The 24691-nt window shown below is 34.7% G+C and overlaps 1 protein-coding gene and 1 long non-coding RNA gene across 3 annotated transcripts; one reads left to right on the forward strand and one right to left on the reverse strand.

Annotated features, from left to right (window-relative positions):
- Positions 1–1363: 1363 nt before the first annotated feature.
- Positions 1364–7292, forward strand: LOC140604147 (uncharacterized). Of its 2 annotated transcripts, XR_012007175.1 has the most exons (4): positions 1364–2568; positions 2860–3004; positions 4884–5096; positions 6552–7292. It is a non-coding gene; the product is annotated as an uncharacterized lncRNA (long non-coding RNA). The 2 variants fall into 2 exon arrangements; XR_012007174.1 differs by having other exon boundaries at positions 1367–3004; positions 6552–7290.
- GNRHR (gonadotropin releasing hormone receptor) lies at positions 3608–17514 on the reverse strand. Its single transcript, XM_072775224.1, has 3 exons — positions 16864–17514; positions 6496–6715; positions 3608–4163 (listed from the first exon to the last, which is right to left on the reverse strand). The coding sequence occupies exons 1-3, from the start codon at positions 17380–17382 to the stop codon at positions 3919–3921; spliced, it is 984 nt and encodes a 327-aa protein (XP_072631325.1). The 5' UTR covers positions 17383–17514; the 3' UTR covers positions 3608–3918.
- Between the last annotated feature and the right edge of the window lie 7177 nt (positions 17515–24691).

The raw sequence follows: 24691 nt of genomic DNA on the forward strand, positions 1-24691 counted from the left end.
AGAGAACATGACTTCAAGCTCTGAGTTAACTAGTTCTGCATGCTTACCTAAGAACGTGCTATAACCTGAGATGAAAACATGTCACTTTTAGTCTGACGTTTATGACAGCAGAAAGCATTCTAACAGTGAGAGTGACATGTAAAAGTCATACAAGCACACACTCATAAAACATTTATTTTTTTTTTCTCATTACAAAAGCAGTATATGTTCACTTTGGAAATTTGGAATTAAAGGAATTCACAAGAAAGAAGATTTTAGAAATCACTCAGAAATAACGATATCAGTACTTTTTATTATGTTCTATGGTTCCTATACACACATTTAATTTAATATTATTTTAAAAAAGATTTTATTTATTTATTCATGAGAGACACAAAGAGAGAGAGAGGCAGAGACACAGGCAGAGGAGAAGCAGGCTCCATGCAGGGAGCCTGATGCGGGACTCGATCCCAGGACTCCGGAATCATACCCTGAGCCGAAGGCAGACAGATGCTCAACTGCTGAGCCACCCAGGCATCCCCCTATACACACATTTTATAAATTATATAACTATGAAAATTAGGCTAATAGTTTCAAACTTGATTTTTGAACTTAACTCTAACAATTAAATTGAAGATTTAAATTAACCTTAGAGATTAAACTCAACTATATTCTTCTATTTAGTTTTCTATGCACACAATTTTTAGTAATTAGACAAGCTCAAAGAGTTGGCTCAACATGTGAAACCAGGCTACAGGTAAAATAGGTGAAATTCTAAACATATTTAACTTGTCCATAAGTATTATCTCTTTATGACTACAAAGTAAATTCTGAGACCAGGTCACTTTAAGGACATTCCTAGCTCATTTACACTGATATATGGTCCTTGGAAAGTAATATTTATGACACCCATTTCTCTTATAGTTTATTTTTTTCCTTCTCAGCTGTTATAGCTCTGTTTCTTAGGCTGAAATTGAATTAGTGCAGTCTTTGTTCAATTCATTGTCATTCATTTATGTCATTTGTTTACTAAATTGACTTGCAAGAGGAACCCAAGCTATACCCAATTTTATATGCTACATAAAGGAGACAACCCAGATAGAATTCTGAATTCATTCTACAGAATATATCCTTTTTTTTTTACAAGGAATCTTCATCTTTTGTTATGATTGAAAATTGAGTAAATGACTGGAATATCAAATGTATTGAATAGTCTCTGTTGAATGGTATATATCTTTAATTTAAAGCCACATTTACCTTTTGAGCTATAAATTTTAATTTAAATCCATATTATAATTTATATTACAATTCAATTTATATTATATTTATATAATATACTTATTTCTGAAAAGTTTTTAATTACATATTGAGCTTTAGAAAAATTTTTAAATCTGAAGTGGTGAGTAATCAAATTGAAATAATCTAATATTAATATTATTATGCGTGCTTATAAGCAAATGAATACATTCTGATAAAATTTTATTGTAAAAAGCTTTTTTATACAAAATCAATAAGGAACTCAACCTTTTTTGTGACATGAGCTCCTTTGGCAGTCTGGTTTGGCCTATAAATGTCTTTTAGGATAATGTTTTTAAATGCATAAAATAATACAAATAGAAATAAAAGAAAAACAGTTGCATTGAAATATAATTTTGTGCATGGACCATAGGTTACTAACCCCTACACCAAATTTTGAATAGCCCTTTAGTTAGTATCAAAAAATGCCTGAGAGCATATCTAAATAGAACAATTTCTGGAGATTCTAAGAGCCAAGCTGGCATGTGTTCATTAAACACATATCTAATAAAGCCCTTAAATCATATCTTATATATGTTTATATGTTTGTTGTTTTGCCTTTAAGTCTGGAAGTAAGAATTGTATCAAATTAGGAATAAGTATATGATAAAGATTAAAGAAGAAAATTGGTTTTGTTGTGACTTACCAATATTATTGTGTCATTTGGTAGAACTATTAAATCTTGGTATCAATATACATGCCTTAAAAGTTAATTTTGAGCATTTCAAAACATTATATGTTTCTCGATGCCTTGAATTGAGCCTTGACCAATTCAACTGTAGAGTTGGCACATGGATTGATGAATTAAAGGTATGGGCTTAGTAAAAAAGAAAATATGAATGAAAGAGTAGAAGGAAGGAGCTGAATGGTGACAAACAGATTAGTGGAAGTGGAAATTAGAAAATAATATAGGCTGTGGAAACACACAACATACACACACAACTACACTGAAGAATATGTATGAGAAGAGAAAAATAAGGAAAGATTACATTAGTCTAATTAGTAATTTACTTTCCACAGTTCTCTATGCCCTAGAAAATTGGAAATTGCATTTTGTCTTTGGGTGGCACTACATACCTCATATGAATATAATAGTATTTTACCTATTTTTTAGGAAGAAGTTAAAGGATGGCTGAATTTCTTTAAAGTTCTTTATAAACTTTTTTCGTTGTGTATATTGCAGTTTCCTAATTTTCATCCTCCCCTTTTTTCATGGAACAGGTAGAAACAGGCCTGAATTAAAAGAGGTTTGTGCCCGTATATTTTGAAAACCATCACTTAATGTGAATATCAGTAAGTGTTACTTACCATTTACAAATTTTCTTTTCCTTTTCTCAATACTTTGTTGATTTCTTTGACCTGTATATATTAAAGCACACTGTCATTTTCAGTGTGCTTCTTATGTATCAAATATCTTTTCACTTGTGCATTTGCTTGATTTGTTTTTCTCAGTGACTTTTGGATTATAGATTTAGTAAAATCAGAAGATGGAAAAAATCTCTCATATTAAAATAGAGTGCATATTATATATAAAACATAATCAATCTTTTCTTGATTGTATTAAAAACAATGTTATTACTACAGGTAATCACCACGAACTCCACTGACTACAGCCTAGAGGAATGTTCTAACCTTTGTCCAAATACTAATCCCTCTACCCCTCCTCTTTTTATGAAGGCGCTTCACACTGTTCCACTGGGATAAAGACTGGGATAAAGGAGAACTACTTGTAAATTTTATCACATTGGTGGAATGGTTGGTGAGTTGGTTGCTGAATACTTAAAACTTCAGAATGCTTTTGAAATCAAAGAAAAAATTATATTTGTTGCATTTTTTTAACCAGAGGAAGGAAAATTGATCCTATGGACAGGGAAATTTTCTGTGCTTTGCGTATTATTGGAGCATAAGATATAACTGCTGCTAGGCTCCTTGGAAAAAAAACTCTTAAAGGCATGCCTAGGTTAAGGCTGTGTTGTAGATTCCCAGCCTTACTTTTTGTCTTTTTTAAAAATTTTTAAAAAAATTTATTTATACGAGAGAGAGAGATAGAGAGAGAGAGAGAGACAGAGACACAGGCAGAGGGAGAAGCAGGCTCCATGCAGGGAGCCCGACATGGGACTCCATCCCTGGTCTCCAGGATTACACCCTAGGCTGAAGGTGGCACTAAACTGCTGAGCCACCCAGGCAGCCCTCAGCCTTACTTTTTGGAGTCTCAATGCCTTAGGCCATGGCTATTTAAAATTTTTATACATAATTAGACAAGGAGAAAGTAATAAGAAACCTATGTAATGTGTTATAGAAACCCAGAAAGGGGACAGATTAATTCAGAAGCCCAGAAAGGGGACAGATTAATTCAGAAGTTTATGATTATGAGGGAATATTTTATTATTTTTCTTGAATTCAGAGGTTTATGATTATGAGGGAATATTTTATTATTTTTCTTGAATTTTCTTTTTCTTTGTGTTTGTGATTTTTATTTGCATTTGAGTTTCTGACAATGTGTTTTCAAAAAGAAAAAGGATGTTAATATAATCTTAAACTCTGTTTATCCGTAAATGTGCTGCGACCTTTGTGTTTATTATTCCATTTGATGAAATTTACCACCTTGCTCTTCTTTATATGGCTTCCTACATAGACTATCAATTACAGAGAGAAATATCCATATATAAGTGGATCAAAGCATGGATTTAAAAGAGCAAAAAGAAAGAAGAAGTGATTTACTGGATCTGACACCCTGTTTAACATTTCAGGATCAAACCAGTACCAAATTCCTAGAACATAGTAGGGAGTCCAGCACACAGTAAACGAAGTGGCAAATGCAACTGTCATTTTCAAGGTCCTCAGCCGAGCTCTTGGTATATTATTCTTGGACTGATTCAGTTGTAATTCTGTTAGATAGAGAAAAAAGTAGATATTTAAAGACCAGTTTTATTACAAAACCAACATGGAAAAAAAGAAAGAGAGATTCACTAATTCAAACTAATTAATGGAATAGGGAACAAATTCCAATATTTTTCATAATGAAAATTTGTTTGAAAATTTTCTTTAATGTTTAATATTCCAAGTTTTCCCCTATGTCACATAACAAATAAAAAAGATTAAAAGATAGCAGTGTTCTTAAAAATAAATTTCCACCAAATAATTTGGATTTGAAATGTATGGGTACTCAAACTCTTAAAACATAAATTTGAGAGTAGACTAAAGTTGAGCTAAATTGAATTGTGTGTTTACACAGAACCATACTTACTATCTCTGACAGTAAAGATAATAAGAATCACGTATGGATGAAAGTGTATGTCCAAAATTATCTTTCTCAACCATGTGCTTCTCTCTATGATATTCAAAACAATTTCCCTTTTCATATCAGTAAATCGCTTAAAGTCCACATGTAGGTGTGTGGGTGATGTATGTGTGAAGCTTGTATGTGTGCCATCTGTGTGGTGTATGTGAGGTGTGTGTGTTTGTCACATATGGTGTGTGTGTGTGTAAATTCACTAGGGTTTAATGGAATTTTTGACACTCACAGGCTGCTTGCATGAAATTTAGCACATAGTTCTTAACTGCAGTTTTAAAGTGCTCAAAATCTGTTCTTGTATTTCATACGCCAGAACTGCTATTTTGAAGCAAAAAATGCCTTTCCCATGCTGTATGTTTCATGAGGGACATAGATCATGCTATTCAGAAGCAACCATTTTGCAACTTCTTATTCACTGATCACAAAAGAATGGAAATATGGATGAAAACATTTGCGTGCATGATGTTTTAATTATAAAATTAATTTTTGACTACAAATGTTAAAGTCAGTAATTTATTGAGAACAGGTAGGTTATGGATTTCTGTCATACAAACCTAATTATCATTTACTGTGTACCTTGCTATGGGCCTTGTTCTTTTCACACATTATTTCATTTAATCCTCAGTATCTGTAAACTCTAATGATATAAGTAATAAAGCAATCAATAGGAATGGACACATTTAGGGAAGCATCTTGGCTTAGCACAGGGGCTGAATCTGAAAAAATGTTCAACCTCCTATAACTGTCCTTCGACCTCTTTTGAAATATCATCACATATCATTATTGGTTTACTGTTATACCGTCTTCTGCAAGACTGTAGACTCCATGAAAGCAGGATAGTTAGTGGGCTGTTTTATCCACTGCGGTATCCACATCTATCACCATTTCCAGCAATATTGAGTAGTTAATACATATTGGTTGAATAGAGAAAAGATTAATTAACTAAATCTGTGTTAGTAATATTGAACTATTGCTCCTTGCCTCTGCTGTTTTATTTCTCTGCTTCTGCCTAGCTCACATTTCTTCAGATTAATCCCTATTTGGGATTTATCTTCTTATTCTCCATATGGCCTTCTTAGATATCCCTTATAGAACTGAATTTCTCTGGGATAAGATTTTGAGGGCAAATGTTTTTGTATACTTAAGAAGTATCAAATACCCATTTTGTGCTGGGAACTGCTCAAGTATTTATTATAGAGCATTTCCACAATTATTTCCTTGAGAAAATATCTGCTGAGATTAGTAATCATGCTACAGTAATTAAGATGATTTTCCTGTTAAGTTGTACCACGTTTAACTATGCACCATGCCATTGAAAACATGTCTTTTGGACGTCAGGCCAATATAGCCACGTTTAATTAGCAAATTCATAAATTTAGTTTTCGAGACTACTCTGGATTACTGAAGCAAAAAAGGTACAACCACAGCTGTGAAGATTCAGATGAAAGAGTCAACTCCATATTCAAGAGTATTTCACACAAGACACACATGCATACATGTATACAGTTATGTTGTGTGGAAAAGGGGATCTGAGTGGGAAATGGAACAGCTTAACCTTAGCAAGTCTTTGACTACCATTTGACGAGGCGTGCTTTGTGGTATTCTAGAAATCAGGCGTTTGGCATAGTGTTGTGGTGGCCCAGCAGGAGCAATTTGCCAATTCGTATCTTGGGTAAAATGAGAAAATTGTTATTTCATTTTTAATTTCACGGTACAACTTTGGAACATTGGGAGATACCAAATTACTTCATCTGTAAACTGAGGATAGTAAAAGTATAATATAAGTATTAGCTCTTGGAGTTACTGTATTAAATATGCAAACTGCTTTGAACAGTATCTGGCACCTTGTACATGCCACTCTGCTGTGAACATTGCTGTTAAAATCTGTTTACCCACAATGAACACCAAATCTAAGAAATACGTACCATGGGGATCCTGATGAAGGACTCGTGTCAGAGTAAATATGATTTTTGCATTGCAGATTAACGTGATGAAAAGAGGGATGATGAAGAGGCAGCTGAAGGTGAAGAAGTTATAAAAGGCTTGATGCCACCATTGTGGAAAACTGCAGTGTGTTACACATTGGGAGAAACCCTCTGTCTGTCCAGAGCTATCTGCTAAGTGGATCATCCTGAAGATGTACAACTGTATGAGAAAAGAAAAAAAAATCAGAGAGTGGCATTACTTTCTTTCAAACACTATTTGCATATTTTCTTGAAAGCTTTTTCCTTTTGTCTTCTGCAGGCCTTTGAACATGTTACCGAAAGCAAGGGCTCAGCTTCTTGATACTATCCTTTTGACCCTTCAGTAAAAAGTTGTAAATGGATCTTAACTTAAAATATATTTGGATAATGTGAATGAATCTATAGGATTTTATTTTTTTTCGAAATTATTTCAAACTAACAGAACAATCATCAACCAAGGATTTAAATTCTGTTTGTATTTCATTATCAGATATAATTATGCTGAGTAAAGTTTTTGCAAGTGATTTTGTCTATCATTGTATCTGCAGCACCCAAAACTGTGTCCAGTGGTTAGAATGTGCCCCCCAAATACATATTTAAATTTTACTTTTTTGAGACAGAAAACCCCATTAAAATGGTCAAAAGACATGAATAGGCTATTCACAAAAAAAGATATAGCAGTCCCCTTTGGCATATGAAAAGATGTTCAACCTCATTTGTGATTTAAAAAAATGCCGGTTAAGGCTATACTGAAATGGCATTTTTCATTCTCAAAATTGGCAAAAATGAAAAATAGCAACACATTCTCATATGAGGGCGGATTGTGGGGAAATAGATACTCTCCCACACTGCTTAGTGGGAATGCAAATTGGCACAACCCCTATGGAGAAGAATTTGGCAATAAGTGACATATCTATATATGCATTTACCTTTGACCCAGCAATCTGACATCCAGGTATTTACTCAGAAGATACACTCCTACCTCCATTATATGAAAATACATAGGCAGAAGGTTGTTATTGTTTGTAATTGAAAAACTTGAAAATAACATAGAACAGTAGCTGAATAAAATGGGGTGGACCACACAATGGAGTCCTATACACCTGCATAAAAGGTAAGAAATATTTCTAGGTATATTTATGTATGTGTGTGTGTGTGTGTGTGTGTGTGTGTGTGTTTATTTTGTAGCTTTGTCTTCTAGGAGGCTAGGAACATCCTAGTAGCAATAAACACATTTTGTACCTGGATTTCGTTGTCTAAATACCATTCTCTATCAAAGAGCACCAGAGCTCATTGGAAAAGTGAATGATTCTCAAGGCTGGCATAGACAAACTACAACAGGTGCTTGGAACAGCTTGTGCCCAAAATGCAAAAGTACTAAAAGAATAATGGAGCATGTCCAAAGAGGTCTGGAGCCACCTTGAAAGAACTCCCATTGGCCAAATCTGGGACAGCATAAGCATTGAGAACAAAACCCAAACACCAAAAAACCAAACCCTGATAAAAAGGCATGATTAACCATTGAATAAAGTAAGAATCCTTGAGTCCACGCTGATATAAATTATGAAACAATAACAACAAAGAAATGAGGAGAGGGGAAAGAACCTATTTATTATAGAAAGCAAACTAATAAATGTATTAGGAATAATGAAAGTAGTGATTACTGAATGGTAATGATAAGTGATTCAGGTAAGAATCATCAATGGATAGTAAAAACATGGGCGAATTTTGAGTAAAGCAGGATATTTATATAATTTCTAAATATATACCTGCAAGTTACTTAGTCATTATGAAGAGTAAATTAATAACTTGACAGTACAAAAATAACCAAATGATTAAATTAACATTGCCAATAATGGAACCATTGGACAGCAGCTGCTTCCTTATATAATGCATTGAGAAGTATTCACCACCACTACTTTGGTATTTCTGTTTAAAGTGCATAACTTAAATTTAACCATGAGAAAACATCAGACAAACTCAAATAGAGGGGCATTCTACAAAATAAGTGGCCTATACTCTTAAAAAATGTCAATGTTGTGAGACACAAAGAGAGACTGAGGAATGGTTCTAATTTAAAGGAGGCTAAGAAGATGTGGCAACTGAATTGAATGCATAATCTTGGATTTTCTTTTATTAAAAGGGACATTATTGGGACATTTGGTGAGATATGAATAAGTTATATAGATTAAATAATCATATTTTTTCAGTGCTAATTTCCTGATTTTGATACTTGTAATGTGGGTATATGCCAGAAAAAACACATTGAAGTATTTTTTAAAGGGACATCATATCTGGATTCACTTTTAAACAGTTCGGAAAAAAATGTATATATGAAACAAAGCAAATAAATGGATGCAGTAAAATGTTAATATTGGGGAAGCTGAAGGAAAGCTATTCCAGAAGTCTTCATGATTATTGCAACCTTTCATTAAGTATTAAATTATGTTTTTTAAAATCACAAATTGAATCAACTACTTAAGAAATGTTTCAAGTAGTTGTCAAAAACAAGTTCTAATGATAAGTGTCTACTTACTCATTCCTTCCCCATTTATGAAGCACACTTGTTATCCAGTCATTTCTAAGTTTCTCCACTGAGAAACTTCCTTTTACTGTGACACATTATTAAAATGAAAAGCATGCCCAAGCACTGTAAAATTAATAGCAAATAAATTAAAACAAAAATGTTACAGGATTTTAAAAAATTTTAAGCAAATGAGAGACAGTATTGACTTTTAAAAGTTTCTGACTCAATTAATAAATTTTAATTTAGCTTAATTAATCAGCAGGCCCCGGATTTCTTTCCTCTTTGGGGCATTGGAATGGGAGTTAAGTGTGCCTTAAAAAAATGCTGTATTTCCTTTCTTTGCTTGTAGAGTAGAAGATTTTTAAAAGGTATAAATATAACATACCATAAATAAAATATAAGTAAACGTAATATAAAACATAATGCTGAATCTTTTATTTGTAATTAAAATGTTGATTTTCAGTTTCAGATCTTTTTTCAAGGGCAAAACAGTTATTTTTAAATTAATCCACTAGAGAGCGCCCAATGACCATATCATCAAATTTAAAGTTCAGAAACTCCAACACCACTTCAATTGATTCTACTTTACAATCCACTTTTTCCACATCACGAAGGAACCATTTAAATTTTCTATACTGCCTTGCAACCTGCCCTTATTTAAAACTCAGTTTTGAATTTGATCCAACAGATGTTGTGAGTTGAAGTCTTTGGGTTACTTCACATAGAACCTGAGAATCTAGTATTTCTTTAAAACCTTAGCTACTTCTTTCCCCATCTTCCCAACCATCCTTGGACCCAGATGAACCAAGTTGACTTTGTGTTCTGCACTACTCTGCCACATTTTCACTTTAATATTTCATGTTTTTAAATCATTATGAAACTTTCAGTAAAATGACAAATTAAGTGCTATGATTTGAACTAATGGTTATCTTTAATATCTTTATTTAATATACTTTATAATTCAATTTTAAAAAAGATTTTATTTACTTATTCATGAGAGACACAGAAGGAGTGACAGAGACAGACAGAGGGAGAAGCAGACTCCCTGCAAGGAGCGGGATGTGGGACTGGATCCCAGGACCTCCAGGATCATGCCCTGAGCCAAAGGCAGATACTCAACCACTGACCCACTCAGGCTTCCCTCAATATTCTTCTTCTTCTTCTTCTTCTTCTTCTTCTTCTTCTTCTTCTTCTTCTTCTTCTTCTTCTTCTTCTTCTTCTTCTTCTTCTTCTTCTTCTTCCTCTTCTTCTTCTTCATTATTATTATTATTATTATTATTATTATTATTATTATTTTCAAGAGAGCAAGTGCATAGTGGGGAGGGGCAGAAGAAGAGAAAGAGAGAATCTTAAGCAGGCTCTACACCCAGTGCAGAGCCCACCACAGGACTTGATCTCACAACTCTGAGATCATGACCCAGAGCCAAAATTAAGAATTGGTTGCTTAACTGACTGAGCCAAGCAGGTGGCCCAAATGCTTATTGTTAAAGCACCTTCTTGATGAAAAACTATCCTGGTGCTCTCTGTCATAAAAGATGAACCAGATATATCCTGCTATCAGAGAATTTAAATTTGGTAGGGGAGCTAAAGCATGTATGTGACACCTGTCACACAAGGTAGATTGTTGTAAGTTCTAAAAGAGTGATACAGAAGAGTGTGACAGTAACACAGAATCTTACTCGCCCTTGAATTGTTTTAGGCTAGGTTCAGTTTATTTTGTGCTCGAAATCCACGTTCATTAGAATGATTAATATAGAGATCCATTTTACTTCAGTGTTTTGTTTTTTGTCTTTGGATTATAATTCTTTAATTTCTTAGTTTCTTCTTTCTTATCCTTGGCCCCAGGTCTCATAAGTATTTGCTTTATTTTGCCATAAACGAGAACAATCTGTTTTTCTTCTTTACAGTCATTTGCAGATGCTTCTTATTGTCTTCACCCTCACCTTACCCCAGGCTACGTTATCACCAAATCTTTTCCCGTTGTAATTATCTTTAGATGATGTGCTTCAACTTTCTCATCTATAAAATAGGAGATATTAGTAGTATTTACTTCTAGGAGCTGGCAAGACAGCTAAATGGGTTAATGCTTGCAAAGCATTTAGAAAAATGCCTGGCACGTAGTGCCATATAAGTAATAACCATAACCGTTATTTTTATAAAAATTTCAAGACACACAACTTATAAACGTGTATTCATATATATTTATTTATACATTTATAAATGTTTACCATGTGTTTTTTTCCTGATAGCTCTTAACTATCTGTTCTCAATTTAAGACTTTCCTGCCTTTTCCTTCTCTAGCCTCCTACAAGAATAAAGGAAATAGACGATATTGTGTAGTGTGATCCAGTGTAGTAGCCAATAGCTCTGGGTATGGAGTTAATTGGTACTGACACCTGCACTTACTAGACAGTAATCATGGGCATTTTATATAATTTTCTTAATCTTAGTTTCTGTGTGAATAAAATCAAGATAATAACTGTATACAATATATAGGGTTTGGGGGAGCCTTATATGAAATAGTGCAGCAAAAGGATTTAGCACAATTCTTGACACATATTTATCTCTTCAATATTTGTCATCACCATCATCATTATTGTTGTTATTTATTTATGTTTATTGGTGTTATTTATGTTATTAGCATGCTACTCTATGTTCTAGTATAGTTCTTGGCATATTGTATATGTGTGTTGAGTATTTGTTGAATTTAAGCTGCCTGTCAAGTTCAGAAGTGCATTCTAGTCCTATCAGGTGCATTCTGTGTGTCAAGGCAAGCCTCTATACAGCTTCAGATCACATATCTTTACACCAAAGACCAAAGGACGTCTCATCTATCTTGCCTTCCAACCTGGGTTAATGATAGAATTTAAATCCTGTCAGCATGTAATCCTCCAGTTAACACAGAAAAACTAGTGGTATGAACTTCTGCAAATGATTCTTGTGGTGGGAGATGATTGCCATTGGAAACCATATGATTTTTGATTAGATATAAACACACCTAATTCAGGAAATGTTTTCTCCTCAACATGCACTTACCAGCCTAACCACACATGGTTTTAAGGCAGATTTCCTTTCATGTTTGTCCCTTCCTTTCCTTCCTTTTTCTTTTCTTGCTCTCTCTTTCTCTCTTTATCCCTCACTCTTCCTTCCATCCATCTTTTTTTTTCTTTTGAAGATTTTATTTATTTATTCATGAGAGACACAGAGAGAGAGGCAGACACATAGGCAGAGGGAAAAGCAGACTCCCTGTAGGGAGCCTGATGCAGGACTCGATCCCAGGACCCTGATATCATGACTTGAGCCAAAGGCAGACACTCAACCACTGAGCCACTCAGGTGTCCCTCTTCCATTCATCCTTATATTACTGTTACAAATAATACCTTCAAGACTTAAATAATTATGCTTTGGCATATATAGCTTTCAGAATGAGTAGGATAGCCTGATGACTAGGAGGTAGTTTGGCTAAACTGACTTATCAGTCACAATGAATGCTATAATTTGAGAAATTAGAAATAATCAATCTTCATATAAGCAATTATCTTTGCTGTCCCTTAAAGAATCATGTAGTTTTTATACTCATATTTCCTGTTATTTTCCCTCCTGACTTCAAAAACTCTATTATGAACAAAAGGAGTGAAAACAGGCGGAGGGGAAGGAATGAACATTAATGGAATGTCCAATTATAAATTCTTGTCCTAGGTGAGTTTATGTATCTTATTCTTTACAATTTATTCTTCACCATTATTCTTTTAAATTTAGTTAAGTGATTTACTCAGAGCCACAGAGATAGTAAGAGACAGCATTGAGATTTGAAACCAACTTTGTTTAAAACCCATACTCATGCCATTTCTACTATTCCATTGCCTTCCAAGCTTTGCTGCAGGAGATCTAAGGTCTTCAGAGACCATGAACGGGGCTAGTGAATGCCCAAGCAGAAGACTGGCCTCTCTTATCCTTCTTCAACAAGAATAGCTCCACTTATATGTTTCATGTATTGGGACTCCAGATAGAATTTTGCTTTTTAAAAAATTCCATTTACTAAGAAAAAAATTGAAAGTTCAGTTATGCTATGCTGAAACTTCTGAAAATATATCCTCAAACCATCATAGAATTACTCAAGTAATAGATGATTAATATATGCACCAGAGGATGATGATTAAAGTCTTCCTTTCAGTGTAAATTAGCCTACAGGATGCACCTTTGTCAATGGGCTCATTCCACTACATGGTGAAGCATGAGGAGGGCTTGGTATGTGCCAGTCTAGAAACAGAAATGTGCCCTTTCAATCTCTTATCCTCCCCATTTAATATATGTAAGCATTAGTCGTGGAATTCAAAACCTCTTCTATTCAGAGAGAAAGCAGAGAGCTATAATAAAAAGAAAACCTAGACTTAATAAAAAGGCATGAGTCCAACAACCCAACTGACCCTGGGAAAGTCAATGAATCCCTGCAGACTGTTGTTTTTGAACTGCAGATTGTACCCATTGGTTAGTTGCAATCAACATTAAAGAATGAAATGAAACACAGTTGAATATTTATTTTATGAAATATTTTCTCAAGGTCTGTATGTGGTACAGATGTCTTACTTTGGGTTACTGCCAGAAGTATTTGCCTGCCACTGCTCTCAAACTTCTTTGTACATTCTCTGATGCACTGGATAGGGATAATATGTACATGGCTATAATGTACTGCATAGAATGGGCTTTTTCAGGAAACTTCAGTAAAGTGCTTTATAAATTTAATCGGCTGCTGAAAGTAAGGATGAGTCATGTGTTTCACCATAAAATAATACCATTATTTTCTGTGGCCCATCTTCACATAAATCTCTCAGGAAGAGTAATGTATTTGAGGTCAGGCTATTACATGAACATCCTAAACAATTCAAATTTAATTTCATATTTTCTTTTTACTACATCAAGATAGACAAGTATTTGACACTACCTTTCTATTATTGCTGTCATATACTTAGATGAAAATAATTGAATTAATAAATCAATATATTTTTTATAGCCTCTGGGACAGTCCTTTAAGGGAGACCGATGTTATTGGTTTGCGCTTCAGTTATTATCATAAACTGACCTTCATCAGTATCCTAACTTACTTTCCAAATACCTGTACTTATACAATGACCTCATATTAGTAACATTATGTCCTAAAGCAAATGTTTTCAGCTCTTTCAGAGCCTGCCTTCCCTTCCCTGTCAAACAAACAGAGAAACAAAGAGGCAAACACTCCTTTTCTCAATCTACCTGCCTATTTCAATGGTTGTTAAAACCCCTTGGCTAAAAGTATTGGAGCTGTAGCTTACACCCTTCTGGTTATTAACTCCCTAAATCCAGTTTGTTGCCAAGCTTTGTTTTTTTGTTTGAAACGTCCCTCTTACAATCAGTTCTCTCTGAGACTATTTTAGCTACCAACCTAATCACCTCATTGCCAGAAAAGCTGGAAAAGATTTCTCTGTCTCTCATGTCTATTTGGGTCTATGTAAATTTTCTAAAAGTATTTTTGTTAAAAAATCACTTTATTTCTTGCCCAGGACTCACAAAGGATTTATGGTTCCCACATTAATTTCAGAATTTCCCCATGATTATTACTGTCTTTTATAATACAGGTCCATCATACCCCCATTCACTGATTCATCCGTCTGAAGTTTTTGTTTAAGGAAAAGGTGAAGGATTTATTTGATCTGAAGAGAAATCACATTATGCAAACATTTTAAATTTCTATTTTTGCTAGTTATCTTATTCGGTAATGTAAATATTAATTAAGTTGAACTTAATGGAGTCTCCATCATTCTAGAGTATATTCCTTAATAGCAAAGACAAGCAAATGCATAATTATGATGTTTTATGACAAATAATGTGCTATGAGGTGGAAGAAAAGGAGCAACCACCAAATCTGATTTCCTGCCATCCTATCTCTCAATCTTTTACTTCAGCCAGAGAAGTCTGAAAATTAAGCACACTTTTCAACTCTTGCTAAAAAATACATGTGATCTTTGACTTATTTTTTCCATCCAAATACTGTTCATTTTAAAAGACTCAACGTATCCTACCTATAGCCTTAAAACATTCCTTCCCCATTTCCACTCTTACTCATCTCTCCTTATTCTTACACTTGTAATAGATTTAAAAAATGTTTAGTATATAGTTGCATTAGTTTTATATAAGTTTTGTCTCCACAACTGAATTACATTTCCTTTGAGGGCTGTTTCTTTGTTTCAGTATCACACTCAGTGTGAAGAGCCTAACTTGCTTATCTTCCCCAAGAAAACCAGTAAGTAAGGAGCACTCTTAATTTAAAGAAATGAAATGGAAACTTCAGGCATAAGCCTTGGCTAAATAACCTCATTTGGAGAGACACATTTACTAAACCTATTCTTGTATATTTAGTCACTGTGAGAATCATTATAATATGCTTTTCTCCAGGGAAATCAAAACACTAGCATTTCCCATTTCTCCTGCCATAAAATACACCCTAATTAAATTGATCTAATATCCAAAAGCTATTAGTTAAGTGAGGAATTGGTGGGAAAATTGGGTAATCCAACTTTCTGGTGCTTTAATGTATTTAGTGGTTTCTGCATGGCAGGTTTTTTGTTTGTTTTTGTTTCTTTATTTTTTTTTTAACCACCTGGCTCATTTAGAATGTCTAGATAACTTCCATTTGTAGTGGCCAGTTTTTGGAACATTCTAGTTAACTTTGACATTACTTCTCGACACATCCTTGTACCCTGGGTTCATCATCAGGGTATGTCTAGGGACAACTTATTTATCAGTCATTAAAGGATCTTTGCCATCTGTAAGAATGTGTCATTTTCTTCAGAGATATGAATGCTGAAAAAGACAGATTCTGCAGGCCAATTAATCAGGTTGCCTCTGATGAGAGCAATCTGGGGCGGTATCTGCCTATACCAGAGGGCCTGTGCCTACACCAACAATTTTAATTTTGCTAACAGCCTGTTGTAGTCTAGCCTACTTCCAGATAAGCTCAAGTCAAGCTCAGGGAAATATTCAAATTTCAATAGTCCAGGATTCTTATTTTTCCTCTTTGTTCAGTCCCACCCAGCTGCAAACTACAGAACAACATACTAGTTGAGAATCATTCTAAATTGCAACAAGACAGGATAGTTTCCCTCAAGAAGTCCCAAATGACACAGATTATAAACACTTCCTACCTGTGCAAATTTCACAGTTCCTAAAAATTCTCTCAATTTACCGTATTAATCAGAGTGAATGGAAAACTAGTTGAGGGACACCTGGGTGTATCAGCAGTTGAGCGTCTGCCTTCAGCCTGGGGTATGATCCTGGGGACCCAGGATTGAGTCCTGCATTGGGCTTCCTGCATGGAGCCTACTTCTCTCTCTGCCTCTATGTCTCTGCCTCTCTTTCTGCCTCTCATTAATAAATAAATAAATTCTTAAAAAAAAAAAAAGAAAACTAGTTGAAAGAATAAGACGGGGATGAGGTCAAATTTGACAATAGCTACATTTTTTGAGGAGCATTTACTACATACCAGAGATTATGCCAGGCACTTTAATACATTGTTCATTTAATTTTCATGAAAGCTGCATAACGTAGGCATTACTTCCATCTTATAAATGAAGGAACTGAAACCCAGAGAAGCTAAAAGATGTGCCCAAGGTAACAGAGCCGGGATTAAACTCCACTCTAATCTCCTGAGTCCAAGCTCTCCAAGATACCACAATACTGCCTTTGACATGCAATGTTGCATACAGTACTCAAGTGTAGATAGGAAATCTGTGATTGCCATATGCTAACAAGTTCATGATCTGGTTTACCTGTGGTCCAGCAAAGATACCACTGAGGAGCCAGGCCAGGCCAATCATGGACTGTCCGAGCTTGCCATTGTTTTTCATAGCTAGAGGCCTCGTGATGGCCAGGGAGCGGTCCAGGCTGATCACTACCATCATGAAGGCTGGGGCATACATGGAGAAAAGCTTCAGATAGCTGAGGACTTTGCAGAGGAACTCTCCAGCATACCATTGGACGGTAATGTTCCACATTCCATCCAGTGGCATGACAATCAGGGTCTCCAACAGGTTGGCCAAGGTCAGATGTTTTAAAAGCACTTTCATTCTCGAGAGCTTCTTCCCTTTCTCTTTCTTTTGAGTCCACTTCTGAAGTTTCAACAAGAAAGAAGCATTAAAAATTGTAGAGAGAAGAAAAAGGAAGAAAGTAACTGTCACTCGGATCTTCCCAGATAAGGTCAGGGTGGGGAGGTTGCCCTGCATCAGCATGTTGCTGTTGTTTACAGCTGAGCAGTGATTTTGATTCTGTTCAGGAGAGGCGCTTGCCATATTTCCTTACTGATGGAGCTTCAAGACTTGTGTTTCTGGCGCTTCTGATGTTTTATTGTAATCTAGCCCACAGCTCCGTTTTATTTCTGCCTTCTTTAGATGGAAGCGTCATAGGTTTATGTCAAATTTTGTCCCTGAGCTACTTTATGTTTAACATAAAAGATCAAGGTGAACTTGTTTTGTGGGCTAATAATCCAACAGAGTGCTAAAACAGAGCATGTCAAACACATTCTGAGGGCCAAATGTAACTTAGTACCTCAGCAGATGGCCTGGTTTTCACAACATTTTTCCTAAGGAGAGAAGGTCGAAGCTTAGTTTTGGATTTAAAAGCCACTCATGCTACTCTTTACATAACTTTAATAAAGAGATTTTCTAAAAACTAGTATTATTGTTTTAACAGGTACAAAATGAAAATGAAGAAAAATACTAAAAAAGAACTTTATCCAGTTCAAATCTGTTTTAAGAAATTAATTCATTTCTCAAAAACATTTGTTTTTCTTTTCAATCACACACTGCTATACATTCAGACACTAGACAAATATGTTCGTTTAAAACCATCCTCCACAAAACGTCATATTACTTTTATTTATTTTATTTTTTATTTATTCATGAGAGAGAGAGAGAGAGAGGAGGGCAGAGACACAGGCAGAGGGAGAAGCAGGCTCCATGCTAGGAGCCCGATGCAGGACTCGATCCCGAGACTCCAGGATTGCGGCCAAAGGCAGGCGCTAAACTGCTGAGCCACCCAGGGATCCCTCATATTATTTTTACAGAATTCATTTAGTCTAATACAAATTGGCCTGCATGCAAATTTATGTATCAGTCTAAGTGGCCAGACCATCCATTCTTAGGCTGTTGTAAAAATGATTAACTCTTTTTTATTATTGCCTTGTTTTTATATTTGTTTGAATATTATACTTGCCGTTATTGCACATCATTGCATAAGGTAGCTAGATATTGGAGAGAATACTGTATAAATGCTGTACCCACATTTATATATAATATGAATATTTGTTTAAATTCCTTTCATGCTATCTGATTGTTTCAAATTGGGGCCACTGAGAAACTCTCTGTGTTAACTGCTTTAGCTTTCACAGTAAATGTTTGATGATGTTATTTACTAACACGACTATGACTTACGCTGGAATTTATTAAATCACTAACATGACTGGTCTTATGTTAACTAGTTTGCTACTGTGATAGCTAAAGCAGGAATAATGTTAAGAGTAGAGGTGACTCTTTTGACTTAGATGGTCCATTCTTGGCTCATTTTTTCCCATCTTATATTCATTTATTTAATAAATAGTTACTAAATACCTATTATATATACTCTTAGCCTTTGCAGGTGATAAAATGTGCACATGGCATCATCTGGGCCTTGAAGGAGGTTCTCTGGTATTACAGAAGATTACATAAGAGTATTGGGTATGTCTCTGTGTCTCCTCAGAGTCCCTCTGTGCTGGCTGCCTCCTGCCTCTGGAGGAACTTAGAGCAGTTGCTTACCTGGGCTCCCTCTTGGCTGTCACCACATCCCCAGAATTACTGGCTTTCTCTCACTACTTCTAGACTTGAATGAAATATTATACTGCAGGACCTAGACTCTGGCTTCCTAAGTAGCTTTCTGAAGGGTCTGGAAATATTTTCTGAAGGAACATTTTGATTCTGAAAGGGACTACTTCAGAATAATTAGTGGAAGGAACAGATGAGTCAGAAATTATGAGAAGTACACCTTTTGGAGAAACATCACGTGTATTTTTAAGCACAAAGATAGCATCATAGACTTGACTCTCATTATTTGTGGTAGTTCTATAAAGTTGCCACGAACACTGAATTGGTGAATCCTGAGCAAGTACTTGGTCCTAACAAAAATATGGGGTTAGGTTCCTGTGACCCCCAACCATTTGCATTATATAGGCTCATTTGCCAACATCCTTTTAAAACAAGGTGGTCTCGGTATTGAAAACCTGCTTTTTTACATAACCCTTTTCCTGTATAACATTTAGCAGATATTTAAAATATTGTTCCCAAGATTCCTGATAGCAGAGATTGCTACTCCTTCAAGCTGAACATTTTTCACACCAGATGGCCTTTTGAATTGTGTGAGTCAGTTACCACAATTTTTTGGCTTTCACTGTCTCAACAATGCTGTCCACTACGTTTTTTAAATAATTAATCCTCATCTCATGAACCCACATATTATGCCACTTTTCCACTTTTTCCATGGCTTCATCACACAGTGATTACGCTTTAGAACTCTCTAGAGCAGCCACGTGTTCAGATCAGCAATTTTTCTCCTCCTTTTTCTGGATGTACTGGATTGTTGATTCATTAACAATGAACTCAGCCACTGGCACTATTACTCTTGCCTGAAGGAAGCTTATTTAATACACATATTTTCTCTGTAAGGCACATCACAGCCTTCTTGTGCTTATGAACACTGGACAATAGTACTTCAACACTATGTTTGGGTCATTTTAATCAGTGAAATCATTACCAAAATGTACAAAAATGTGAAAAACATGGCACTAAATACAGTATGGAAAGGAAGCTTGCTTATAGTGTGACAGCTGTAATGAGAAGGGCAGAGAGAGCGTCACCTTCTGTAACCTCTGCTGGAAACTGCACATAGGCAGTTTCCCTCAAATTTATCCCCTCTCTGTATATGCACATGTCTAGGAATAATTATAAAAGCACTGTGGATATTGATTTGGGGTTACAAATGAATTTTAACAAATAAGTGAGTTTACAAGTAATAAGGATTTCCTGTACATAAAAATCAGTGAGTAAAACCAAAACGTTAAGAAAAATAGAAATTCCTACTAGAACTTCCAAGTAAGTTCAACTGTATTACAAAACATAAAATGTTTATAACATTAAAAAGCAAAGTGTTATCAGAACTTGACAATAGATTGAAAGAAATACTGTTTTTTGAGTCCTCAGCTGTTGAGAGTTTAGGGGAGATAGTGAAATTATGTTTATATAGAATATTTAAAAAGGCATTTCTTTTACATCTGAGATTTGTGACCATAAAATTTGTACCTACTAGATTAGCCAAATGAGATTCCTTATAACAGTTTATTATTCTGAAGAACTCAGAAGACTTTGCATACACATCATGTCAGCTAATCTGAGCAGGGCCACATGTTTGAAACCAAACAAAACAAGGTAACCATTGGATAGATTTTACAAATCAGAAAAGCTATTACAAGGGGTCCCAGAAACCAAAAAAAAAGAAAGGAAAAATATTCACAATAAAAATCTAATTATTTTGAAGTATGATTTGCCTTTTGTCTCTTATTTAGGGAAAGAAAAAACTGGAGCATGAAAGCTGTATTATTAATTTCTACCTTTCCTTTCCTGCCTTTTTCCCTTTCCCATATTCATCTTGGATGCAAGTTCTTCCAAAATGTATCTGTTCATCAATGTAAGAAAGAGAACAAAGAAAGACAACAAAAGACAGGAGAAGGGAAGAGAAAAGGAATTTAGGAGACAGGCAAAAAAAGCAATTTTAGGATGGGGTAGATGGATGGGGAGGACTTTCTTGGCAGCTAGAGCAGTCACACGCAAATATGACATTAGAAGGTTTGGTGTACCTGGAAGAGGATATGTGAGTGTGACAACAGGTGAGGCAGCTATCAGATTAGGAAACTCTATATTACAGTATTTTCCCTTTACCTACTGGGACACGTTCTAAAACCCCAGTGGATGCCTGAAACTGCAGATAATACCAAACCCTTTGCATATACTATGTTGTACCTATACATACATACTTATGATAAAGTTTAATCTGTAAATTAGGCACAGTTAGAGATTAACAATAAGAACTAGTAAAACAAAACAACAATAACAATATACTGTAATAAAAGTTATGTGAAGGTGTTCTCTCTCTCAAAATGTCTAATTGTACTATACTCACATCTCTTCTGGTGATGATGTGTGATAATAAAATGCTTCTATTATGAGATGAAATTGAAATGAAGTGAATGAGTTAGTCATTGTGATGGAGTATTGGGCCACAATTGACCTTCTGGCAATATATTATCTGTGCCCAGACTGCACTTGACCTGGGGTAACTGGAACTGTTGAAAGTGAAATTGCAGATAAGGGGCCACTGCTGTACATGCTAAGGAGTTTGGGCTTTCCCTGTAAATAGTGCCTTGAAGGATGGATGGTATCGGTGTAGATATGGCCAGATTCATGCTTTAGAAAGATCATTGTGTAACATGCAGAGAATGCTTTAGGCAGTAGGCAGATCAAAATTTGAGACAGTTAATTTATTCAGAAAATCCTTGCTACCAATACAACATGGAAAGTACAGTGATAGCATAAAATGGAGAGCATATATATATATATATTATGTATAATATATACTATATAGTATACTATATACTATGGAGAGCATATATTATATTATATATAATATATATAGTACCATTAATAGGACTTGGTTGGTTAGTTCTTATTTTTGAGAGCAGATGGAATAAAAAATTAGTCCTTAATTTCCACTTGGAAACATGAGTTGAATGGGCTATGTATTAAGACTGGGAATACTGGAGAGGGAACAATTTTAGACATATGAAGTTTGGGGGTACATGTAAATTAGCCCAAAGGAAATTTTTAATAGGTGCTTAGCTATACAAGTGTGGAGCTCAAGAGAAACGACCTGGCTGGAGATATAAATTAGTAGAATATATCTGTATATTACTTGTGGGTGAAGCTATGGAAGCAATTACCTAGAGAGAAGTGCTAGGAAACAACACTGTGGACATAATCATTTAAGGAGCACATAGAGAATGGGGAACATTGTAAGGTAAAGAAGAAACCAGAAGTGAATAATGTAATAGAACTTAGTGGGAGCAGAGAATTTCAGGAGAACAGGAGTGATCCATACCTCAAATATCTATGATAGGATGAGGCTCAAGAAGAGTTAGTAGGATTAAGCAATTAGGAAGTCACTGATGACTTGCCTAGCGTAGCTTTGGAGCTTTGGTGAGAATGACCGTAGAGAGCACATGAAGTCTGAGGGAGTAGACATAAAGAAAAAAGGATTTTAGAAACAGATATGTAAGTCTTGAGGATGTTTAGAGATTTAGAGATGGAACCAGTAGAGAGGGAGAGCAAGCCAAGGGACTAGGGCAGATGTATCAGAAAGACAAGGGAGCAGATCCATTAGGGAAACTACGAAGTAAGGCACCAAGGAGTTAGGGTTAATAGGGAAGGAAGTGGGTCTATGAAAGGGTAAGGTAGACTCAAATAAGAGGAGGGTCAGGAAAGAGGATCTTGATGGAATGAAAACAAGTTATAATGGAGTAAAGGAATCTTAAACCTAGAAGGATGTACATAGAAATTTGAATTTAAGATTCCAGACGTGAGGTTGTTCTGATTAACAAGAAAGAATAGGGTGTGGCCATGAAAGTGGGTAGGTGAAGTACAGGGTGAATGAAGTTTGATGCCATGTTAATTATGTCCTTTTGGTTGCAAGAAAGGAGACTGTACTAAGTAATAGAGCCCACTTTCATAATATACAATGCCTAAAAAGCCAACAGGAATCCAGGCAGTTCCAGAGAGAAGCAAATCTCTGTTTTATGCCCTGAGTTAGTCCTCAAACATGGTATCTTTGCTTTTCTTTATATTATCTTCTCCACCCTCTTCTTGTACTTGACTGTTCAGCTCCTTCTGGATTCCAAGTCTAAATTCTAAGGTGAGAGACAGAGATAGTAGTTTGGAAGTGACCCAGAGGAGTAAGAAATAGATTTTTAATAACTCTTTACCTGTAAGACTGAAAGAATAGAAGAAGGCAGGTCTTTTAAAGGAGAACTATGTAAATGAAGAATATTTGGGGAACATTTTGCTTCTGGTAGGAAGAAAAGATAGAGGTACCACTCTACCAGAGAAAAAGAATATATATTTTCCCCTGTTTTTCAAAACATTGTGTACTTTGTTTAACCAAGAATATTAGTGTCTGTGACAACTCTGATGTGAGTAAATGGGGGAGAATTTTCATTCCAGTTTAATTGGAAGGAATTGAGTAGGGAAGGTGGGCTCTTCATTTTGAGGAAGTGTTTCCATGAAATTGCTATGGAAATGAGGAGCAAATTCTCAAAGCTATTCAATTTTTTTCTAAACCATGTTAAATTATACATAGCATTTAAAATGGGAGATTCACCTTTTTTTTTCTAAGAGTGTATCTTATTTGGAGAATCATGCCATGAGATATTATTATAGTTCTCATTTCAGTATAACTGAAATGAGATGTCAGAGGTAAATGATAGGAATTTATGGTAGAAAATTTACATAAGATATCACAGATAAGATTAACGAAAACCATATAACATAAATTATCAATATTATGAAGTTAATGAGGAAGCAGAAGCATAATGATTATGTTTGTCAAAATTGATATGTTCACTAAATACTGAAAGTCATAATATTTTTTGTTTTAATTATAATTAATATGTAAATAAATATAAGCTAATAAAGCAAGAATGATCATTTTTTATTTCAATAATTCAGTTAATTGAACATTTATTGAACATTATGTCTTAGGCACTGTACTTGCAGTTACCGAAGAAAGGCTGACCAAAGCTCATTATATTTGTTATTTCCTAACATTTAATAATTATATTATGTTGAGATATTTTTATTCACATAAACTTCATGTGGGCTGCTGGGTATTGAAAATAGTACAATTTTAATTTTATTCTTTTGCTGATAATCTTCTGTTGACACACTTAGCATTTCCATTTCACAAGTTTTAAAATACAACACATCTTAACCTCATCATTTTTAGCATTGAACATTTGAACACTATTATCTCCAATAATTGTTTTAAGAATTTATGATGCAAAAGTATAGTAACATGAATTTTTTAATACAATTTGGAAAGTGTATGTGGTCATTGGTATTACCCATTTTTATTCAAATTAAGTTTGAGTAAGACTAGGTTCCTATAAAATTAATTGATCCTATTAATTCCTATATAACATACTCACTATTATTTCGTTCAAATTCCTTCTTTTTCTACTTTTAAAAATGTTTCTATAAAGTCTAGGATATTTTCAAGAGTGGTTTATTTATTTTTGTAATTCCTGATGCTCCTTTCAGTAGGCATATATGAAAAATCATCAGTATTGCTTACTTTAAATTCTGTTATGTGCTCCATACAGTCTAGTATTTTAAAGTTTAATATTTTTTGTAGTAGAATTAACTTGATTTCCAACCTTTAATTCCATTCTATATCAGAGTGAGGTATAACAAAATGCCAGAAGTACTTTTGAGTGCCACTGAAGTTAGCTTAGAAATAATTAGT

Source organism: Canis lupus, chromosome 14 (genome assembly GCF_048164855.1).
Source record: "Canis lupus baileyi chromosome 14, mCanLup2.hap1, whole genome shotgun sequence".
Taxonomy (NCBI): domain Eukaryota; kingdom Metazoa; phylum Chordata; class Mammalia; order Carnivora; family Canidae; genus Canis; species Canis lupus.

What these genes read in the sequence shown, in the direction of transcription:
- GNRHR (XM_072775224.1), bottom strand. Translation starts at nt 17,382, where the DNA reads ATGGCAAGCGCCTCTCCTGAACAGAATCAAAATCACTGCTCAGCTGTA. An exon ending in GTATCTTTGCTGGACCACAG is followed by an intron (nt 6,716 to 16,863) that starts GTAAACCAGATC and finishes TTTCTCATACAG; the next exon opens with TTGTACATCTTCAGGATGAT. An exon ending in CCTTCATCAGGATCCCCATG is followed by an intron (nt 4,164 to 6,495) that starts GTACGTATTTCT and finishes TCTATCTAACAG; the next exon opens with AATTACAACTGAATCAGTCC.